Source organism: Spea bombifrons, chromosome 12 (genome assembly GCF_027358695.1).
Source record: "Spea bombifrons isolate aSpeBom1 chromosome 12, aSpeBom1.2.pri, whole genome shotgun sequence".
In the NCBI taxonomy this organism is placed as follows: domain Eukaryota; kingdom Metazoa; phylum Chordata; class Amphibia; order Anura; family Pelobatidae; genus Spea; species Spea bombifrons.
The window spans coordinates 22,548,584-22,572,121 of record NC_071098.1 but is presented as its reverse complement, the minus strand read 5'-3'; the positions used below and the strand labels follow the sequence as shown (position 1 = coordinate 22,572,121).

At 38.6% G+C, this 23,538-nt stretch overlaps 1 protein-coding gene across 1 annotated transcript; it reads left to right on the top strand.

Moving 5' to 3' along the window:
* The first annotated feature begins 3,539 nt into the window (after positions 1–3,539).
* FAM83E (family with sequence similarity 83 member E) lies at positions 3,540–23,357 on the top strand. The gene is made up of 5 exons (XM_053451955.1): positions 3,540–4,059; positions 7,816–7,983; positions 12,625–12,749; positions 14,133–14,889; positions 22,642–23,357. The coding sequence occupies exons 1-5, from the start codon at positions 3,610–3,612 to the stop codon at positions 22,876–22,878; spliced, it is 1,737 nt and encodes a 578-aa protein (XP_053307930.1). The 5' UTR covers positions 3,540–3,609; the 3' UTR covers positions 22,879–23,357.
* Positions 23,358–23,538: the final 181 nt, after the last annotated feature.

The following is a 23,538-nucleotide window of genomic DNA, read 5'->3' as shown; positions in this document are numbered from 1 at the left end:
GTCTGCTTGCAGGCAGTAAATAAGCAAATGGCAGTAGTTCACTGCTCCTGCAGTAAGCACTATGATTCTTACTACAGGCACTTGACTGCATGTAATAACTGAGTATCCCCTTTAAATGAAAGTTTCTTCCTTCTTACAAATACATGGATAGATACATTTGTCTCTTTCCCTTCCCTCACGTTCCTTGGCTTGCATGCCATACTCACTGTCATCCCAATTGCATGTGCAGAAAACGCTCCCATTGATTTCAATTGGAGGGCTTTGCTGCCCCTTGTTGGCATTTAACGGTCCCTTTGAGGCATGTTAAGAAATATGACGGACAGGTACATGAGGCGTGTCTCAGTAGATATTGATTGTTTGCTGGAAATTCCAAAAAGGGAATAAAAACATCTGTGGCTTCTATCAAGAAACCAAAAGTTATTTCAAAAGCTTACAATCAGGCACAGCCATCTATATTCAAGGTACGATAGATACCTCGACATGAAGCCCTGAAGAGCAGTTTACTGAGGCCTCAAACATTTGGTGTTAACACCACAAACCCTCATAATGTTACTGCACTCTGGTTAGTCTAGTGGATTATAGGAGTTATCGGTGCCATTGGCGCATGACCAGTAAAGGTACAACATGGATCACACATCTGTACTCTGATTGTTGTATGTTGTAGAGCTTAAAGAGAAAATCCAGACATCATATATATGGACTTATGATGGCTCAGTGTCACCCTCTAATTATCATTCTTTGCAAGATGGCTGAACAAAACGAAATTTTTTGACAACCCAAAGTATTTTGCTAGGGTTATTTTAACACTTTTTATTGAACCACTTTAGCTCCGCATTTGTCAAAAAAATGTAACAAACACATTGCGGTATTTTCTTGAGTAGTACAAGTACTGAAACAACTTATGATTTGTAATCACCTACAGCAAATGATTACAGCAATACTCTGCATGCATGTGTGTGGCATATTTTTCGAACATTTTGGGGCCTCACATGCTGTGGAACATGCAAGATTTTAGTTTTCAAACTTGGAATTTTGACAGATCACTTTACTGGGCCTACAGTAGAGGTCCAATCTTTCAGGTTTCCCTAAAAGCACACCCCCTGAAGATTTCACCCACCTAGGTAGCCTTTTGCAACCACAAATCTAACAAGGAGTGTGACTATTTCGCTCTAACTTTTCAACTTTCAGTCATGCTTTGGGATAAATGCATTGGGTCCCACAAATCATGAGAGTTTTACAGTTAAACAACGAAAGTGCACCTCATGCTTTCAAGGGTAAAACTACCTCTAACCATCAAGATAACACCCAAAAACTATATGTTCCCTGAAAGATACCCCATTAACTTTTCTAGATGGCGCACCACAAGACAGAAATTTGGGATAGGTGAAGAAAAACAGAAAGAAAACAGAAAAACTGTTCTCCTTAGGGGACCACCATAACTACAAATCTAACAGGAACACAGGATCTTGAGGTTTATTCTTCTACATATTCACATTTCTTTCACGTATCACGATGAATATCGGGATTTCCTTTTTTTCTTGAACACATGGCATAGTTTTTGCTGTTCACAAGCAATAACCCCTAAAATGCCCTGATCGTTTCAAAGACTCAATCACGGCATTAAAGGCGTTAATGCTGCACAATCTCTCTCATGGAAGCTGCCTGGGAAGCGATTGCTGGTAAACTGGCGATCACAGTGTTAAGCCTGTATGATCTCTCTTGTAGGACATGGGATTATTTGTTACAAATGATGTACCAAGTATACCACTGGCCCTATACGGATGTTTTCTCATGACATACCTGGTATGCCTTGTGTTAATTGGCATACCTGGGAACTCTCCGGGTTTGCCTGGAGATTGCCGGGTGAAGCACTGCTTCTCCAGTTCTCCTGGTCAAGACCCAAATCCTCCCGGTCGCGGGAGCGGGGTCTTGACACGCCACGCTGCCCACCCATTTTCCCTTTAAACGGGCGACAGGTGGAACTCCCGCTGACATCAGTGGGCAGTCCTGGCCGCGTCCCGCAAAGGAAGGCTCTGGGTAGCCGGAGCCCAGAAGTTCCCAGGTATGTTCATTGGTGAGGCTGTGCAGGACATTAAACTTACTCTTTAACACATATAGTGTATGTATATGGTACATAGCACGCATAAAAGAGCTACATTGCCCAGTACGTGGCATGCTACAAATATTTCCTGAGAAAATACTTCTGTAGTGTAGTGGTGGCTGCTGATCAGCTCCTGAGGCAACCGGCAACCATCTTATATCCTCTAGGCAGAAATCTTGTGAGTTTAACAGTACATGTTAGACCGGAAAGGAGTAATGCTGCACGTTTACTGTAAAAAGCACTGGCTTCCTTGTACTTTCGGTAAATGCAGACCAACCATAGACCAATCAATACATTCTCTAACAATAAAGAAGTAAAATAACAGCCACATCGCTGCCTTTAGGCAATAATATGGCTGCATACTACCATGGTAAGAGCACTGGAAAAAAAAAAATAAAAACGCACTTGGACGCTGATCTTTTGTGAAGTCAGTTTGCCGGCATGGTGAGGAAAAAAGCTTTATCCCTAAAAAATGTAAAATAGTTGTGCGCCAGAGGTGCAAAAAGGTTGGCATAGTTGTGGGTATATGTATTTTTAACCTAGAGTTTGTCTCTTTTTCTATATGCAAACTCTCTGCTATATTGCATACTTGCCATCTTTTGCTCCAGGTGTACCGGGACATAAAGGTGGTGGAGCCTAAAGGAGGCGGTGATATGTGGAGCTGCATGACTCCACCTTCTTTAAGCTCCACCCTCTTCAGGCCCGAGTTTCTGGAGTGTTTAGGCTGTGTGTCTCTCAGACATACACAGCTTAAACACAATGCTGCCTGTGCACAGTGTAACGCGTGGTACATTGGCGGTATTTTTATGACCTGAATTTGACGGAACAGGACCCCAAAAATGACTTTCCTGGCAAATTTGGGACTGTTGGTAGGTATAATCGCATATTCTGTGACATTCATGGGCTGCATGTGTAATCTGCGAGTATGTGCAACCCCACCTATTAAATAAATATAGGGGGTGGGAGCTCTTAAGAAACTGATTAATCTTAAGTACTTTTAATATTTCACTTATGACCTACCTAGCCTTTTAATGTAGTTCTCAAATGTGGTATAGGTCATCATCATGCCTGGGAAATTTATGACTCCGGCTACCAGGAGCTCCCCTTGTGGGATGCAGGCAGGAAGCCGCGCTTAGGTCAGTGAGTGGTCTGACTGACATTGTGGGTGGTCCCACTGACCTCGGTGGGCAGTTGTACTGAGGGAAATGGGTGGGGAGTGGGGCGTGTCATAATGCCACTCTTGTGACCCGGAGTTTTCTGGTGGTGACCCGGAAATCTGGAGTAGGACCTGGAGAGTTCCCAGGTGTGGTCATCATATGGTATAGAAAGTTTACGGAGAGAAAGTATTTTTTATTGTTGTAAAAAAAATGTTTGTTAAAAAGCTAACCTATGTTTTCTCCATTTTAGTGATCAATTTACAACACTCTATACATTAAACGTGAAGAAAACACATGTGAATAAACATACTTTTTCATAATAAATTTTCATTAGTGACAATTGTATAAAATATGGCTAATTCTCAGCTACAATGCTTGGAAGAAGATCAGGAGTTTGTTGACCTGACCGAGGGAAACCCTGATTTTTATTACTCTGAAAAACAAAGGACAGCCTTAGAAACACTGCTATCTTCTGGTGCACAAGCTTTCCAAAACTGTATCAAAGAGGAAGGAATTCGCCATTTTTTGTCTAAAGAAGAAATAATTTCAATTGAGAGTTCTGCTACTGATTCTGAGTTGGGGAAGATAGAACTGGAGGATGATTCGGAACTTGATGATGATGGAAGCATTAGTTATTGGCCAGGAAAATCTGATGTGCCAACACCTATGCTGGATCTTGGTTGGCCTGAAGGAGGCAACTGGAAGGGGATAACACGGGCAGAAGTATACACTCATCCTCCTTCTAATAATGCTCCACATATCAAGGTGATTATGCGGAGGACTATACAGAATGCAACTAAGGTACGTTTTTAGTTTGGTTTTCTTCATAATGTTTGTAAAGTGCAGTGATGTAACACAATGCATGGGCTTTTTGGTATGAAAAGATGTTGGCCTCCTACAATAGATGCATTTTTTTTTGTTTTGTATTGCACAATTGTAGCTTCCATTATTCATACTGTCAGATTGAATGGATTTAAGGCACGGGTTCTGGCTGATTAATAGTGTTATTCAAAACACTATACTACACCTTACAGAATTTTAAAGCAGAAAAGCACTGCTTAAATAAAAACTTCAGTGTTGAACTGGGCTTTCATTACGTAAGAAAGTGTATTGCGCAGATCTACCAGATTGGGTTAGATGTATCAGACCATATGAGTACATGTAGATCGTGTAGGCAATAGGCAGTGGGTAATGTCTTTTTGTGTCAATTGTTATTTTTTAATGTAGCTATTTATTTAAAATGATGTATAAAAATGATAACACTCTGCATTTTAATGATCACTGAATGTCAAAAAAACATTACACAAAGCAACTCATTGTGTAGGGTCGTGTTTGGTATGGAACAGGGTTTCCACACTGCTTTCCTAAAGGTACAAAACAGTCAGTGTTGACATAATTCTTGTTGTAAATTACCACGCCACCTGGTCCAAAATAAGTTACCAATGTAGAATCCTTCATGATCTCATGCTTACATCTACCCGTAAGCTGAGCTTAGCATGTATCGCTCAATAATGTTTGCTGTCGCCCATGACACATTACTCCACTATGCCATGGACCTTAACCAGTAAAAAGAGGTTGCTTAATGGTGATCCACCCAACAATCATCCATACCAGATAGATCCATTGCTAAGTATACACAGCCATGGCAGCCCCTATGCCCATATGCACACAGCCAAGATGGATAAAAGGTCAAAGATGATATATAATACTCAAGATAAACCTTCTCGCAGGCATTTACATTTAAAAAAAAAAACAAGCATTTTTAAATTAATGTCCAAGCCTACACAAGGTACCTTTTCTGGGTTTACAAATAGAAAATGTGTGTTAGGTATATCCACTGACACATATATAATGGTTATATATCACAGGCAGGGCAGGTCCCAGGATCTGCAGGGATCAATATCAAGATAAATTGTGGGGCTATTGATTTTTCATAAAATAAGTATAGAAATAGACAAGTGATTCAAATATTTGTTTTCCTATTAAAGCAAGCAAACAGATATATAAATTATCAAACACACACCAGTGGTATTTAAGAGGGTGGCACTTCCTCAAGCTGCAACTCTACCCAACTAATACCTTAAGCTCAAATAAACATAATTTTTTTTTAAAAATGCATATATTTTTTCAATACATTTAACTTTTGGGCTATTTAGAAAGGAGCACAATTAGTGACTAATTATTTTGAGTACTGGATCACTTATTTGACAACAATTTAGTTATTGTTGTAAATAATATAAATGTTCTGGAAATAAGGGCATAGTCGCCTTTTCCATTGTATAGATGTTTACCAGGACTGAATGTGATACGTGTGGCTGACATGTGATGGATGTATGAGTTGTTATCATTTGACTTGTGTATTGTGTGCATTAGTCTGAAAGTGGTATGTGTGTTTAAAAACATAAACACACATACCATAAATACATGAACACACATCCCACATAATATATAAGGTATATGCTTGCTAGAAACTCATTTACCTATGTAAATGACCTACTGTTTTTTTCTTTTAAACATGCCTATGAACCAATTGTCCAGACATCTCATGTACATTTGTGGTTCTAAAGGTTGTGTGATCAGTACACGCCATAGGTTCCCTTGTATTAGGTGATTCCATAAATCTTAAGAAACCCTTATGGATGTACGGGATGGACGCATCCCTACCGCTACACGGGAGAGCAGGCTGTCTGTAACAGCTGCTGGCACGAGTGCCGGAAAACTGTTGCTGTTCTAAATGCCCGATCCTGCGATCGGCCATTCCCTTCCGGGTCGCATCACTGCTGATGTCACCCAGAAGGTCATCGGAGGACAGGATATCGCCTGCAGGGTCTGTCTAGACCAGGGGCGTCCAACATGCGGCCTGCGGGCCAAATGCGGCCCATGAGACCTCGAGGTGCGGCCGCATTTGTTTTGGTCCAGAATTTTCATTTTGGTGCATCCCTAGAATAAATAGAAGTATTTCATGTTTAATTATCCTGAATTTGCAGTCACAAACCTTTCTAGGCCCAGAAATCAGTGAGAGGAAGAGTAAAGGTTTTGTGTAATTTACTTTATTTTAATCTGCATATTTTATTAAAGGCCATATTTTCTCACAGTGAAAAATGAGTGCGGCCCTCGCACGTATACAATTCTGATGAAGTGGCCCACTGCAGAAAAAACTTGGACACCCCTGGTCTAGACCAATAAAGTGAGCTACGTGATGTCATTGTGACATCACTGGCATTAATAACATGTTCAAGAGGTCCCTAAGAGGACTTCTAACCATACTGCATACATAACAGTGCACATTTGTTTTTAAAAAAAATACAATACAAAATTTTTTTAATAATTAATAAAAAATATAATAATAATAAAAAAAAACATACATCCCATTGCCCTAAAACAACATCTGAAAGTTATAACCATCCTGCCCCCTATAGGGTACTATATGTAAAGGAAGGCTATAGCCCTTTAGAAAGAAAAAAACTAAGGATGTGGGGTATTTCCATAACCAGGAGATGAAGCTAAACAATTTTGGCCGGTGCTCTCTGCCGTAACATATACCATGTGCAAAAAAAATCTAAGCAACACAGAAGTGTTGGTGGAAAAAAAGCACAGGAAATATTTTCTGCGGCCCCTTTTGACAGTGATTGGTGGCCAAATAGCTGCATGAAGAATGGCCAAATACCCCTGATACATTAGTAGTGGGTATTTTTGATTTGGCTAAAATTAATGTTCAAATCCCATCATACCTAATGTAAACATTGTACGGCTTTCTAAATAATGTAGACTTTATAGTATGTTCCCTAGGAAAAGCTGGGAAAGCTTGATAAACTTGGAGGGGATTTTCCATCACTTTACCTAATTTTGTGAGGATTCTGAGGGGAAAATATATAAAAGTTTTTTTTATATTTTATATTTGTTTCTTTTCTATTTTTCGCTAGCTTTTACTAAATTTCTCATCCTACATTTTCAGCTAATTATGTAACTATGGTATCAAAAGAAAGCCCTCTCTCTCCTTGAAAAAGCAATATACAGTTTACATGGTTACACTATTCTCAGGAAAGGGGAAAAGTCGCTAAACCGACATACAGGGCCGGCCCTACAATGGAGCCGACTGGGGCACTTTAGAAGGGGCGGCACTTTGCCACCCCAAGCGTTTTTTTTTTTGTTTGTTTTGAAGCGGAGGAGAGAGAGGGGCGCCGAGTGGTTTTCGCTTACCCGCTCGGCGCCTCTCTCTCTTTCCTCTGCAGCGAGTCTCCCTGCTCGGTCTCGGTGCTGGCTTGTAATGATGAGCACCGGAGGCGGCGTTAAGTCTTCAGCCGGCCCTGCCGACATACCGCAAAAAGAAAAGGTGCCCAGTATCATGTTTACAATATATTCCACCCATTCAAGTGGATAGGTCATGATGATTTCTATATGACTTTATGAATTACTAAAATATAATGTGAACCATTTTAAGTACATAATGAGAAGACACTTATAACTGTCCTGAACCACATTGTGGGAAATCTTGATCTTAGATTGTCGTTTTTTCATGTTACAACCTCTTACTGAACCTGTTCCCGTGCCTTCCAGGTTATTGCTGTTGTCATGGATGTATTTACAGATCCAGATATTTTCCTTGACTTACACGAAGCAGCCACAAGACGTATGATTCCAGTTTACATAGTCCTAAATTTCCATCATCTACCTTCTTTTCTGCAAATGGCAGAAACTCTTGGAATCAATGTTCGATACATGGAGGTGCGTATGCTAAAAACATCAAACTGTACTTAATTATATTTGTTCACTAAGTTAACTTAGATATAATAACAGGAAACTATAATCCTTTATGTCAATTCATGTTTACATTAATAGCTGCATATATGCTAAGACTAATTTACGTAATTAATCAAATAGAATATCATATATAAATAGATGTGTAATTTGAACATCACATTGTAGGAAATACAGTATCTCACAAAAGTGAGTACACTTTTCATGTGACAAGACTGAAGAAATGACACTACAATGTAAAGTAGTGAGGGTAGAGCCTGTAGAACAGGAGTGTACTCACTTTTGTGAGGTACTGTTCATTAAGTATAGATCATGCAACTGGTTTGCCAATGCCTTGATTTTACCTGAACGTTTTTCCTTTCACATAAACTATGACAACTTTTCTAAAAATTCGGAAAAGGGGTTATACTAAAACCATATCTCGCAACACATGGTAAAATGTTTTAGGGGTGCTATGACAAATTAAAAATACGCTGGGTAAGATATTTAGAAAGTTAACATATTTTATTTGCATATTTTCTGTTGTATATAAACACATTTAGGGGATTTAGAACATGGTTTGGTTATATACACATACTTAGCTTTCAGTGCTTCCAAAAAGAGGGGCGTCATTGGAGGGAAGAAGTACATGTGGAATAGGGCTTCAAAGAGTGAGTGTACCTCCTAAAGAAAGATCCTTGGGCTATATGAGTAATGACTGTTAGGGACCACTTGGTACAACCCACATCATCTCAGTTTGAGCTAACCCATGCACCCTGATAGAAATGGAGAGTTCCCCTTTCTACAACTTCTCTATAATATGTGTATTAAAATAAAGTCGCTGTCCATTTAGTTTGATATGAAAAAATGTAATCTGTTACTTTCCCTATTCTTGTATCATTTTGTTATGTGGCAACCCCCATAGCCTCATCAAGCCAGAGAATAATACCTCCAAAATAAATACTGTATATACTTGAAGATAAGCCGATATTCAAAATTTCAAGCAAAATAACATTAACAAGTGCAAGCTGCCACACCACTACTGCGGAGTCACACAACGTTACATGACGTCACTTGACCCTCTTTGATGCAGCCATAGTATGCGTAGATAAGCTGAACACAATTTTAGGTGTATTTTTAACTTAGAATTCTCTTTACGGTGAACTCCAATTCCTCCACCCCAAAAAGGAGGACACCAGGCAAGACAATGTGTGTTGTAGGTATTGTATATGCACGTTCCCTCATAATATAGGGGGACATAGTCACATGTTTCTTCCTTACTGATGTCTCGTATCCTAAGGGTATTTTGCTTCAAATGGGCCAGGCTTAGGACATTGGTGACTTTAATGCCCTAGGAATTTCTCCCACCCTACACTACACATAAGGTTGGGGAAAGAGTGTACTTGTCTGCCCATCAAAATTTTCACTTATAAAAGAAACACTGCTTGTTTACTTACCTCTTGAGAGACTCCTTACACCACTGATTCTGTAAATTATCTTGGTCAATAAGGAGCATTAGGTCATTGTGCTTATGCACACTTAACATCCTATATGAAATGTATCTGATGTATTGGTTCAGAACACAATGCCTCCCATCCATGCTTTTGAACATAGAATGCTGCGTGACATGCTAGGGTGTTGACATAAGTAATGGTGACTGTTAGAATATTCTTTGTCTTGAATATCTAAGCTTCTCCAGTGATCAAACAGCAATCAAGACCACAGCTTCTATGTCTTATTAATCAGGTTTATTCGATAACAAATTATCAATTCATACAATACCAATGCTGGAACAAATGTTGATAAAAGGTACTGTAGGCTAAGTATCTTGGTGAGATGAAGATGAGAGCGTGGAAAGAGACCTTATCCTTGTCGTCATGCCAATTTATACCCCTTTACATTTGGTTAGGGTATACGTAAAGGAATCCTATTGGAACAGTAATATGATACACCGGCATTCCACAGAAGACCCTCTAAACTACGTCGCTTAATTGATACCATATGTTCCTAGCACTCAAGTTGCATTCAGGCCTAAAATGTGCAGAACAAAATAAAAGTATAAAAAATGATTTCTTACAGTGACGTATTATAAACTATCTGCATAGTATTTCTCTTAGAAACACTATGCAGACTAGGCAGAGAGTAACAAATGGTTGTCCCTTTTAGGAAAAAAACTTGTTCATTAGTGGCCTATACATGTACAGCATGCAGGCAGACCTGGACAGGCGTTCTGGCACACAAATGCCCAGTGGGCCAGTGCCCAGTAGGGCCACATTCTTACCAATACAGACTGCATACAGTATGTGTTTCTGCATGAGTATGAAAGCATAATGTGCAGCCACGAATACCCAGCAGGCAGCCATACATACGTCATTTGGAGGCTGCTGGCTTTAAAGTGCCAGGGCAGCCTATTCAACCCCAGTCCAGGCCTGGAGTTAGGTGTAATTTCTCACATTAGTAGGGCAACAGGTGTGGCTGTTTACCACTAAAAAAACTATACTAGGAAGGAAAAACTATTTAAAATCTCTTAATAATTAGTAAACAAAAAAGAGGCAGAATATGTTTAGATGCCAAGTTCACTTTAAGCTACATACCTTGACAATGTCTTTGCTGCTTACAAACACTGCTTTGTATCTAAAACACAATAAAAAGACCTGTTTGACCGGGCTAGACTTTTGTTTCTCAAGCACAACTGAATGCCTTCCAAATATAAAGACCCATTGTTTTAAAATAAATTTGCACACTATAGCCTTGATAATAGTTTTGCCTTGCTGGCCTCCCCTTTCTCTAAGAGTGTCTCACTTACATTTAAGTACTTTAATTTATATAATTTAACGCATACCACAACTAGTTTCTTACATACATTTTGTTTAATTCTACCATTTGAACCCACATTACCCTGTCATTCAGTGAACATATACAAGCATTAATTCTCAGCTTTATTTTGGGTCTCTACCCATGCTCTTATTTTAAAAGTATTTATATAATCATTTCATCACCATTTTCAGTAAACATATTTACAGTTCTTATAGCGTATTTCCATATTGATTTTTATCAACATTATTTTAAAGGTATTGTTACATGACTCAGGTCTGACAAACATATAAAAAATAGATGAAATCCTGAAGGGGTCAAATACTTTTTCACTGCAATGTACAGTCATGTGAAAAATAAAGTACACCTTCTTTGAATGATGTGGTTTTACATGGCAGGACATGGTCCTTAGCAGGTCTACACTGTGCCATGATTTATTTAACAAAAATAAAGCCAAAATGGAGAAGCCATGTGTGAAAAACTAAGTACACTTAGACTCTACAGGCCTTAGTGAGCATGTTAAATGTTAAAGTTCATGACAGTACATAAAAAGACTGAACAAGTAAAGTTTGTTTGAAAGGATTACCAGTAGAAAGCCTCCAATCTTGAAAAAGAACAGGGAAGCACGGCAAAAGTTGAACAAACCACAAGACTTCTGGAACAATGTCCTTTGGACAGACAGACCACAGTGGAGATGTTTGGCCATAATGCACAGCGCCATGTTTGGTGAAAACCAAACACAGCATATTAACAAAAATAGCTCATACCAACTGTCAAGCACAGTGGTGGAGGGGTAATGATGTGGGCTTGTTTTGCAGCCACATGACCTGGGAACCTTGCAGTCATTGAGTTGACCATGAACTCCTCTGTATAAAAAAGTATTCTAGAGTCAAAGAGGAGGCCATCTGTCCGACAGCTAAAGCTTGGGAGAAATTGGGTCATGCAACAAGACAATGATACCAAGCACACCAGCAAATCTACAACAGAATGGCTAAAAATGAAAAGAATCAAGGTGTTGAAATGGCCCAGTTAAAGTACAGAGCTCAACACGATTGACATGCTGTGGTGAGACCTTAAGAGAGCTAAGCATAAAAAATGCCTGCAAACCATAATGAACTGAAGCAACGTTGTAAAGAAGAGTGAGACAAAATTCCTCCACGACGATGTGAGAGACTGATAAAGTCATATAGAAAATAATTATTTCAAGTTATTGGTGTTTAATGTTGGTTCTACAAGCTGTCAAATCACACAAGGCTTCTCTATTTTGGCTTCATTATTGTTGAATAAATCATGACACAGTGTAATATGTCATGTATTGTTGTTCATCTGAGGTTGTATTTTAGACCTGCTTAGGAGCAGATGATTGTTATTATGTCTTGTTATGTAAAACCATAGCATTCAAAGAGGGTGTACTTTCTTTTTCACACAACTGTTTGAAAAACATACAATGTATGTTAAAGTGTATGTGTGTGTGTTAGTATGAATGTGTATTTGTGCGTTAGCATGAGTCTATTAGAGTGTGTAGCATGAGTGTGTGTAACTATGTGTTAGTTTGGGAGTGTGTATAAATACGTGTTCCAATGTGTATGTTAGTTACTAGGGGGTCAAGGCTTTACATTCCCCCCTGGGCCAAAATATGCCAGCCCTCCCCTGAGGGTAGACAGTTAAGTATTCCAAAACATATTTAAGTGTTAATGCTGGAATTAAATGTTAAAAAGTTTACAAATATGTGTTATAAATGTTGCACATCCTTGATGTCAGGATAAAAAAGTAAAGAATACTACAATTATTATTTTTTTTTAAATTTTCCTATAGAACATGCGTGTAAGAGTAATTTCAGGATGCACCTTCAACACCCGACATTTGAGACAAGTAACAGGAAAGCTAAAAGAAAAATTCCTTTTAGTAGATGGTGAATCTGTAATCACAGGAACATACAGGTATGTACATTCTGTTTATTCCGTAAGAGAGTGGTATATAGGTACACAATATAATTATTTATTAAGGCCTGCACTAACTAACATTTAAAAATGTTTCTATAATGACGATTGAATATTTGGATTGTAACACAGAAGATATAGACATTCATGAAAAAGAATATGATTTGAATGGGAGATGTTCAAATTTTAATGCAGTTTATTAATACCAACAACTCTACATAGTTTTTAATTTTACTTTATTTATAAACTTGTGGATAGATGTAAAATAAACTGATACCCTGTGATATTTCTTAATTATTGGCATTTTAAAAGGAAAAATATTTTTCCCTAAGCATAAAAATAGTTTTATGGAAATTTTGTTCCAAAAGACCTCCATTTTCCACAAAATAGAGACTGCCATCATTGTCAGCCATGTGATATTATCATTTACCTCCCATGATCAAACATCAAACTAAAACGATTCTTTATGGGAATGCTAATCTAATTTGTTCCTCTATAGACTTTCATTAGTCACAGTGTCCGATCGAGTGACTAACAATGAGCCATTGCATAAGGTGTCAGGCTGTATGTCTAGTAGATTGGGCTAAGATAAAATAGCGAGAACACATTTAAATCGCTAAAATGCAGCTTCTGGAAAACATTCGGCAAACACTACACCTGTTGTAAAAAAGCACAATATTTTGAGAATTTATTTTTAATCTCATACTAGTAATAAAAGAATGGTGGGAGTTCAACTTTAATTAAAAGAAATGCTGCAGAAATAAAATACTATATGTGAAACCGAATAGAAATTATGTTGACTGTACTAATAGATTGTGTATAGAAATGAGACATTATGTTGTTACTGAAATACACAATAAGAACTTATGAAAGAAAGGTTGTCTCCAACAGGCAAAGCGAAAGAGAAAAGAAAGAAAAAGTACACCCCTGCTAATTAAATTAATACATAAATAAATACGGTAAATAAATAATAAATGATTAGGAATGCAGCCCTGCTTTGTGTCCACCGTGTGAGCGGCCCACAATAAGAAGAGAGAGTAACAAAGTTTTTTTTACTGGTAATAAAAAGAAAAGATTTGTAATCCTTATCTCATTTTTATATCATAGACGCTTAACTTGGAAGCCCACACCATCCGGTAACTTTATTTCTGCATGTATAGTGTAGTACCTTCTAAGTAGGTCATAGCCCTACACTGATAATTAAAAAAGCCACCATTGGCAAAGCATAAAAACAAAGACACTTTCTCACATTTAATCTTTGAGATAGGGTCTAAGCCTTACTTGAAGCATAAACCTGTAGGCTTTAGTACAATCACCTAAAATACCTAAAAATGCTAATTAAATGATTGCCATTTTTTATAGCACTCCCTTCTTTTTTTTTAGTTTCACATGGAGTGACGCACGACTGGAAAGAAACCTTATCACACTGTTAACAGGAGAAATAACTGACACATTTGATAATGAATTCCGAACTCTTTTTGCCGCTTCACGCCCTCTACAAAGATATGATTTTGCCAACAAAGATGTTAACAGCAGATCACCAGTTCCTTCACTGGCAGTAACTGTGCCCAAGGAGCCCGAAATGGTCAACCACAATTGTCAACCCGTATCAGAAATAGCAGAGATTAATGCAAATGGGTTCTCCTCACCTAAAAAGTTTAACACCAGTGGGATGTTACAACCAACAGATATTCTCTCGGCCCCTTACAAGAGCCCATTAGTTGGGGTTCCGTTATCTAAGAGTGTTAATAAGATAACAGAACGGCGCACAGTAGTACCAGTAATCGAGAAGAACGTGGGCACAAACTCAGAGGTTAACAACGTAACAGGTGCTCCTCCGTTTTCTTCAAATATCACCACAAAAACTGTGAATTTGCCTGACTACACTATCAGGCACCGCCTGGCCGCCTGTCGTAACTTTGAAGGAACTTCGGTAAATGTACGAAATGGACAAGAGTCACATAGTGCTTTAAGTGATATTCTAAAGAATGTACAACGTTCCAGATTGTCTGTTGCCAAAACAACCGGGGGGAGGCCGAGCAAGTCCCTATGGGATCTTAGTCAGCTGTCTCAATTGTCTGGCTGCAGCGGAGAGCATAATCCAAGACAAAACCCACTGGAGCTTGGGGAGGAATCAAAGGTGAGTGAAATTCACCAATGTTTCAGAAGAGCCATACTTCTTTACAGCTGAAATAGTTTATACATTTAGTCATTACAAAAGCTCTAGATTCTGTTTAATCAACTGAATTTGTGTTAGAAAAGAATATTTTGTCTAGCTTTTCTTCTATTTCTGTTAGTTTGTATAAGAAAACGTGAGTTTATGTTAATTGTATATTTTACCTTCTCTGGTGTTATAATGAATTGTTGGAGTTTTGAGATGAAAGCTATGATTTCTACTCCATGCACTTTATAAATACATTTTTAGATAGTTATGACTAACTAACATAGCAGCCGTTACTATACACACAGACTCCATACGAGCCTCGCACAAACAAAATATTATATATACACAATAAACACACATTATACATCCCATACATTTACTTTAGGCCTTCCTATTGCCTTCCCCGGAATCTCAAAGAGGGTTCAGCCTACTAGTTGTATAACCCAACAGCCTGCAGCTCTGATGCATTACTCCCAAATCTCCTGACAGTAGACTTTACTTTAGTGAATAGACGAGTTGCTGAGTTTTATCCAACACAGTGGAGTTAACATACTCAAACCTTTATAAATAGACCCCATACCCTATGTTGACTGTTTAAAAATAACTTTTACCATGCATGGAGCATAAAGGAGCTGGCAGTGTTTCAGATGAGCTCCACTGTTGGCTGGGGGGAAAGTTTAACATTTTAAACAAGAGAAGGTGACCAACTTAGTTAAACATAACGTCAACAGTGAGCTTCAAGAAAGCCCAGGGCAAATTGGTGCAGTATTTAGCGCCACAAAACAAAGAAAAAAAGATCAGTTCTAATATGGTATCCCATTCACCACTTAAAGAAAACAAAGACTGTACTCCAAATGTTAAGATCTCAAAAAGGATATCAAATATCTCACTAAGAAATTTAACAGTCAGATAAGAGAGCTGGGAGAGCACTCTGAGAGAGCAGAACAAAAAATAAACAAAGTAATAGAATCCCACAGGAACTTGTTGGAATGAACAAGATGGAGTCCGATTTACTGTTCGACAGGATCCATCGGCTACCGAGGCCACAAAACCTTGTGAGGGAGGCACGTAGGGACATCTTTATGAATATGGACTAGTTCCACATAAAGGATGAACTACTGTGGGCCAGCAGAACCTCAGAACCCTTCCCAATCTGGTCCACAGCGGCTATACCAGCACGCCCACTTAAACAGCAGGGTCTCGAAGGCTGAACAGATGCGTCCCTGGAAGAAATCCCCTGACGAAAATGTAGTGAACACTATATATTTATTTTCTTTTTTTGCTATTAGGCAGTCTTAGAATCTTTTACAGGTGAGGCAGATCAATAGATTAGAGTCCTTCATTTTCTGTCGGCTGCTGGCTAGTCCCGTTGAATTTTTCATTTGGACTAGATGTGATACAGACTTGCAGTCTATAGAGGAGGAGTTTTATCACATTGTGCTTTTTTAATGACAACAATATTAAAAGTTAAGTTTTAATGGCAGGATTCCAGGTCTGGTGTGTGGGTGTAGTTAATATTCGGGTTTGATTACCTTGGAGAATCCTTCAACTATCTGGATTAATTTGGAGCCTTTCCTATACTGTTTTTTTGAGTTCCTGGAAGAAAGATAAACTCGTGGAGAAGCAGGAGGTCTGCAACAACAGCTAGCTTGATCAATTCTCACACAGGGAGTGAGTTTCGTTTGGAAGCCTAGAGCATTTCAGCTAGAGATCACTGACCAAGTCCATAGCCATAAAAAAAAAACCTCTGTGACGTTCTAGCTCCATAAGTATGAACTTGCGCTCTGTTTGAAACTGTTTTGTTTTAGCTAAGGGCTGATTTGGCTTAAAAAGACTGTTAATTAGCAGAACTGTGTTATAACAATTGTCTGGGTTTTTTTTTTCATTTTTAATACGTTAGGTCAATACTAGGTACTCATTGGTCATATCAGGGAAAGCTATACACTGTTGAGGATAAAATCCCCCTGGTGGCAGGAGAGATATTATAGATGAGCAATGGTCCGATTAAACACTTGATTAAACACCACACTGAGCTTTATGGCAATACAAATGAAGCCCTGCATGTTTAATCAAGGCTTTCACTTTATAGGATTTCTTGAGTGAGAGGGTCCCTCAAGTCCGGTGTTCTTTAAACTGTTTGGTTATGAGATAAGAGCGATTCTGTTGTTTACCATAAGGTAGCATGATAAGCAGTCAGGTTGTTTGTCTGGTAGATTAGGCAAAGATAACACATTCACATGACATATGTGCTACTAAAAACATGATCCTATGTGAAAACTAGAAATGTTTTAACCTCTTAATGATCATGGAATTTAACGCTCTAAAGTTTTAGCATTTTTATTTAAAAATGTTCTCAATTTTTTAATTTATTCACTGTTTGTTGACTATTGACGCCTGGTAAGAAGTCACTTATGTAGGAAAATTAGGTATTTTGCAAAAGTAAAGCTTTTTAATTTTGACTTGCCAGCTATGACAATGGAAATATTAAACACACAAGTCACAATATCTTACGGCTGCTTCAGTAATGATAAGAGAATCAAACCTCAAAATATGCATATTATCTAGGTTCATAAGTAAGTTCTCTACTAAAGAAGCAAAATGTTTGTTTTAAATAGTTTAATAGCAGTTTGTTCTATTCAGTACTATCTATCCCCTTAGGTGAAACGGAAATCTTGTGACAAACAATTATTGGCTGTAGAAATTTTATTATTATATACTCAGTATGGCAAGAATGCAGTCTTGTGAGTACTTTAAATGCATTCTTCAAAAATATTCATGAAAGAGAAAAACTAAACCACTTACCTTGGTGGAAGCTGCAGCTCCAGAGCTGCAGAAGAATACCACCTCTGTGGTCTGATGATTCAAACCATTTATTGGCTGCACAAAGCAGACAATCAGTGCCAAGAAAGAGCTTCCATTGAAACCAATGGGAGTCCTTTCTGCTCACGATGGGAACTGTGACGTTCACCGAGCCAGCGTTGGAGCTTACTGGCAGTAAATAAACCATGTGTTAAGAGATGTGTTTACTCAAATGTGTCTCCTACATCCCAAATAGTGGGGAGATAGAAAAGAAGCAAATTCATATGGGTGGATTCTCCACAATCCCTACATTATATGCAAGGGGGGCACCATGTACACTTAAAAGGACTATTTAGCTATCCGTTGTATTAAAGTGCACTCACTTAACTTGTCACAAAATGTACAGAGTTTAATTTGGTAAAAATGAAAAATGAATTATATGGTGACCAGATCTAGCGACGGCAATGCTTAGTCACTCAATCAGTCTATAAGTCTCTATACAGGAATTCTGACCAACAGTCATCTTTTCATGTTGTTTTACAGTGTGTGTCGTTTCCTCCCTTGTATAATATTTTCTCCACCTTATTTCAATATTTACTCTTCAGGCCCAGGTGATTTGTTAGCATTCCTGTGTAACTCACAGATGGGGTTTAATCTGACCCGCAGAGCACCTAGGGTGACAAGCTTGGGTTACAAAGAAGTTTAGGATTCTCACAATTTAACTCTTTGGTGGCCCCAGGTTTTAGGGGTTTTAAAAGGACAAACGATACACATGAAAATACTTACAAAGTAAAAGAAAGTAAAAGAAAGGCCACTGGCTTCCATGTAGAGAGGGAACAGGAGATATCCAGGCCAGCATATTAGGGAAGTTCTCAGGTAAAAGAAAAAATGTCGGTGCGCTAAGCTAGTCACAGGCTCAAATAATACAAATGTGTAATACGAGGCCTACCAAACAGGTGTAAGCATTCTGCAAGAAACAGTGTATTGGCTGTACAATGTATGCAAGAAACAAAAACTGTCTGCGCTTCTTACCCTAATAAAGTTGGCAACAAATATATAAACATAATATAAATGAGAGGTTTTGGTTATATGAATTGGCCAAAGCATAATTAAGCTCACCCGCCACGTCAAGGCACACTCTCAATAGGGTGAGAACCTACTCTCACCTCCTACATAGTGGACACACAAAGCAGTTTATACTGCTACCAAAACCTTATTAATGTGTTGGGGGAGGTGCAATTAAACAAGTTCTCAGGTATGATAATATACTTTACCAGTCAACAATTATAACCATAATGGTCCAATAAGCAGCCAAAATCATGTGTTGGGCTTGGGTTTACTGTGCTTGAACATTATATAGCTATAGTAAGACAATAGCAATGGATCTGTTGGCACCCCTTTAATCATAAAGTTTATTTAAAACAAAGAAGGTTTGCAGAATTGTTATCTCTAGAGTTTACAGGAAAAATACTTGTCTTACCGGTTCATACCGGCCGCCTTGCCCCTGCATTGGGGTAGGCATAAAGCTGTACAGAATCCAAGACAAGACCAAGGTGCGAGTAAGAACGGAGTCCTTAAATCAGGAAAAATGTGCAGACCAGATGGCTCCTATCTTTCAAAAAGATTTCATGATGAAGGGGTGCCAACACATCTATGGCTTTTCTGTTTAATGCCAGTTGAATATGATTTTTGTACATAATATATATAATTTCTTCGGCAGTTTTGAAGGCTGTAGTTGTCATAGCAGTAACAGCAATTGGACCCCTTTTGCCTCATGGGTAATGTGCCCCTCATCACAAAATCTCATTTTTCGAGTGCATATTGCTGGGGCAGCTGTAGTTGTTTTAGGTGGTTTAGACAAAAAAAGGCTATGTGGGGGCATCTAAAATGTAAAGATTGGGTCTAAATAAAGATCAGAATATTGACTAACACAAAAAAACATTATTATGAGGACTGTGCCTAATCTAAGAAGTAAATAGGTTCAACATATGTTTTAGCGAATGCATTTTAAGACTGTTATTGTATCTTGTTAACATATGGTGTATGGTATAAAATACAAAGTCCACTCTTGCACAGATGCGTCATTCTTATCTTCTGCTTTACCTCCTGGAGAGAGGTGGGAGAAAATAAGTTTTGGCCGAGAGAATTGTGAGCCTGCAGTTCTATTTTCTTTAGTTGTTTAGCAAGTTTATATATACGTTTTGCAAGAGGGAGATATATAATACAATTGGTGATATATAAACAGCAGATAGGAACCTTTCGTCCCATCTGGTCTGCCCATTTTGATGTAGAGCCACAGACATCCAGAATTAGTGTTTGGTTTTGTCTTATATTCAGAATAGCCATGTGCTTATCCCATGCATGTTTACATTCCCTCGGTGTATTAGCCTCTACCACTTCTAATGGGAGGCTGTTCCATTTATTTTCCACCCTCTCATAAAGAAAACTTCCTTACATTACAATACATCTTAATCTCTGAGTCCCTACTACATTTTCTATGTTCCTGCACAAAAAAAGTATTGTGTCCAAAAACAAGTGGTATTATTAACCCCTTAACGCCCAATGACGGCCCAGGCACATCAGACACAAAAGGTCAGGTAACAAGGCATTCAGCAACACCGAACACTCACCCCAGGATGCACTGTGAACGCTCCGGAGAGTGCTAACAACTGCCACTGCAAGTGAGTTTGCCACTTGCAAGATGGAGGTGTGTCCTTGAAAAAAATAAAGTTGGGAAAGTTCGCTAGAGGGTCTCCAGACCCTCTTGAGAACTCTGGCTCCACTTGCAGGTTGAATACAGGTACTGCATTCAACCATGCAAGTCAATGGAGCTCAGCTTTCTAATCACAGTGTGATTAGTAAAATATTTAAACAAAAATAATAAAAAAATATTGGGGGGAAAAGCTAAAAAAAAAAAAAAAAAAAAAGTGGTAATATTTAAAAATAATTATGCATCAGAGGAACCATCCAGTTCCAGCAAAATGTAAAAAAAAGTCCAAAAAGAATAATAATTAAAAAAAAACATTATTATGAACAAGTGCTTCAATTAGCACTGTATCTTCCCAAAAATCTTGACATGGAAAGAGTTAAAGTAAAAGCATTTCAAATACCCAAGAAGTGTCTAATTTAAAAAAAAAATGAATGGTTTGACAGACAAGCCCATGCATGGGTGGTATCACTGTACCCGGGAGATGTTGATGAACATATGGGGTTGCTGTTTGATAGTGACGCATACCTGGAGCTATAAATTTATACCTGATATACAATTTGTGTGAAAAAAATACAAATACAATTACTACCACACACTTTGGTAAATGCTGTTGGTAGAATCTCATAAATGGAAAGGGTTAAAACACCAGTATTTGAAATACATTGAGGTGTCTCGATGAATCCTAGTGCCATGTAAGCGACGCACATGGACCCTGCGAATCAAAACGTGATTAATCAGATCAGACCTTTTTTCATTGCTCCGTGGTCCAGTTCTTATGCTCACGTGCCCATCGCAGGCACTTTCGGCAGTGTACAGGGGTCAGCATCGGCACACTGACTGGTCTGGTCCCCATACGCAACAAACTGTGATGCACTATGTGTTCTGACATCTTTCTATCAGAACCAGCATTAACGTTTTCAGCAATTTGAGCTACAGTAGCTCATCTGTTTGACCACACGGGCCAGCCTTTGCTCCCACGTGCATCAATGAGCCTAGACAGCCCATGACCCTGTCACCGGTTCACTGCTTTTCCCTCCACGGAAACCTCACAAGCGCAGGGCCGGACTGGCCTACCGGGGCCGGCCAAGCAGCACTGGGGCCGCACAGATGTCTGTGGAGCTTGCACACTGTTCAAGGAAACGCTTTTTTCCCCACACAGGTTCCTGCTTCTCCTACGCAGGAAACCACAGTGTGTGGCGGCTGTCAAGCTGCATAGACATCAACGAGGCGCCAGTGTTGCTCGGCCGGACCGTAAAATCTACAGGTGAGGTAAGGGAGTGCGGAAGATAGAATGGGTGAATGAATGAGTGAGTAAATAAGTGAATGACTGTGTAAGTGTCTAGGGGCAGAAATGGCACAGGCAGGCAGTTTAAGGGGCAGAGATTGCACCGACAAGCTGCTTGTGATGCAAAGATGGCACAGACAAGCTGTTTGGGTGCAAATGTGACACTGTGGGACATGTTACTTGTGAAGTTGGGGTGCCCCTGTGGTTTCTAGCGTATGGGCAAATGAGCTCAACCACGCAAAATAATATATGGGCCTAACGTTCAAATAGTTACAGGGCTGCTTTTCCTTCCCAATCTGGCCCTGCACAAGAGCTACAGTTTTGGAGATGCTCTGACCCAGTTTTCTAGCCATCACAATTTGGCCCTTGTGAAAGTCACTCAGATCCTTAGGCTTGACCATTTTTCCTGCTTCTAACACATCAACTTTGAGGACAAAATGTTTATCTCCTGCCTAATATATCCCACCCACTAACAGGTGCCATGGTAACACTAGGGTTGGGCTGGCTGTTTATTTATAGTGGTAAATTAGTGAGCTGACTTCCAAGAAACAGTATATTATGTACAGCCAACTTTGTACAGAAAAAGACATTTAGAAAGTTGGTCCCTTCCAACGATGAACCGATCTGTAAACTCACAGTTTACTGAAGAGATGTGAGTGTTTCATATCTGTGTAACTTGTCTTGCAACTGCTTTACACTGGTGAATAGGACAGTAGTAAGTTTTCTTACAAAACGGTTTTAAGATTAACAAACACCAGTCTAAATAATTTACACTATACATTTGTTTTGTGACCAGCAACAAAGTTACTTAGACTATAATACCTACAGGGAAAATACCTCCTTTCTTAATGTATATATACCTATTGTACCCTGATCATAATGTTTGTTTAACTACTATACTATACTACTAAGATTTCCCTCTCTTTACCAACAGAAACCTAGGTGGACTTCTCAAGATACTCCTGCAATGTTATTGATGAGACATAGAGCTTTTCCTACTGATGATGCTAGAATCCGTGAGCCTTCTAACCCCCATCCGTCAGGATTTAAGCCATCAGCTATAATCTCGCCTATAAGACTGCAAGGACAATTGGTACATGGCATGACTTCTACGGCTTTGCCGAGACCTTGGGTCAATCCATCAAGACATATAAGACCACACTACTATTAACCTTTGTCCCCTGGTAACAGACGATACTTTTCTCTGCCTACTAGGGGCCCTTTTTTATCATTGACATATTGCATTTATTGCTGTTGTGTTCAAATGTAATGCAAAGTGTTTAACATGTTTTATTTTGTATGATATTTTCATTTAAGAGCAGATAAGTACATTTACTAAGTTTTAATTTCCTTAAAAAAATGACAAATCAATGTGAAATACTGTATTTTTATGGCAAGTTTCGTGCACTTTTGTTAATGTATCAAAATCCCATTTCAAAGCGCCTTTTCTGTACAGTATTACTGACAGTTGAAATATTGGTCAACATTACGAAAATTTAATAATTGTATACTTTTATCTTTTAAATAAAAATGGCAAAACAGTCTATTGCAATGTTACTGCGAGCTATACAGAAATGCAAGTATTTTAATACTGAAATGTTTGCTAATAATTACGTTTTTTGTATATAAACTGGAAATTATATCACTATATTTCTGTTTTCAATGGACTTATTGCAGTCGTGAAAGATAGGACTACTAGGTATTATGTGACTTCAACTTAATTACCTCCGTTTAAAGATCCTACTACTATAAAAGAATATGTCACAAGGGATTTGTTCAAATTCCAGATCCTTTCCTGGAGTGAAGTGAATTTTAAGCGGTGTATGTGAGA

Bases quoted from the DNA above. Each gene is read 5' to 3' on its own strand.
- FAM83E (XM_053451955.1), top strand. From the start codon at position 3,610: ATGGCTAATTCTCAGCTACAATGCTTGGAAGAAGATCAGGAGTTTGTT. The intron at 4,060-7,815 runs GTACGTTTTTAG...CGTGCCTTCCAG, and splicing joins CTATACAGAATGCAACTAAG to GTTATTGCTGTTGTCATGGA. The intron at 7,984-12,624 runs GTGCGTATGCTA...ATTTTCCTATAG, and splicing joins TCAATGTTCGATACATGGAG to AACATGCGTGTAAGAGTAAT.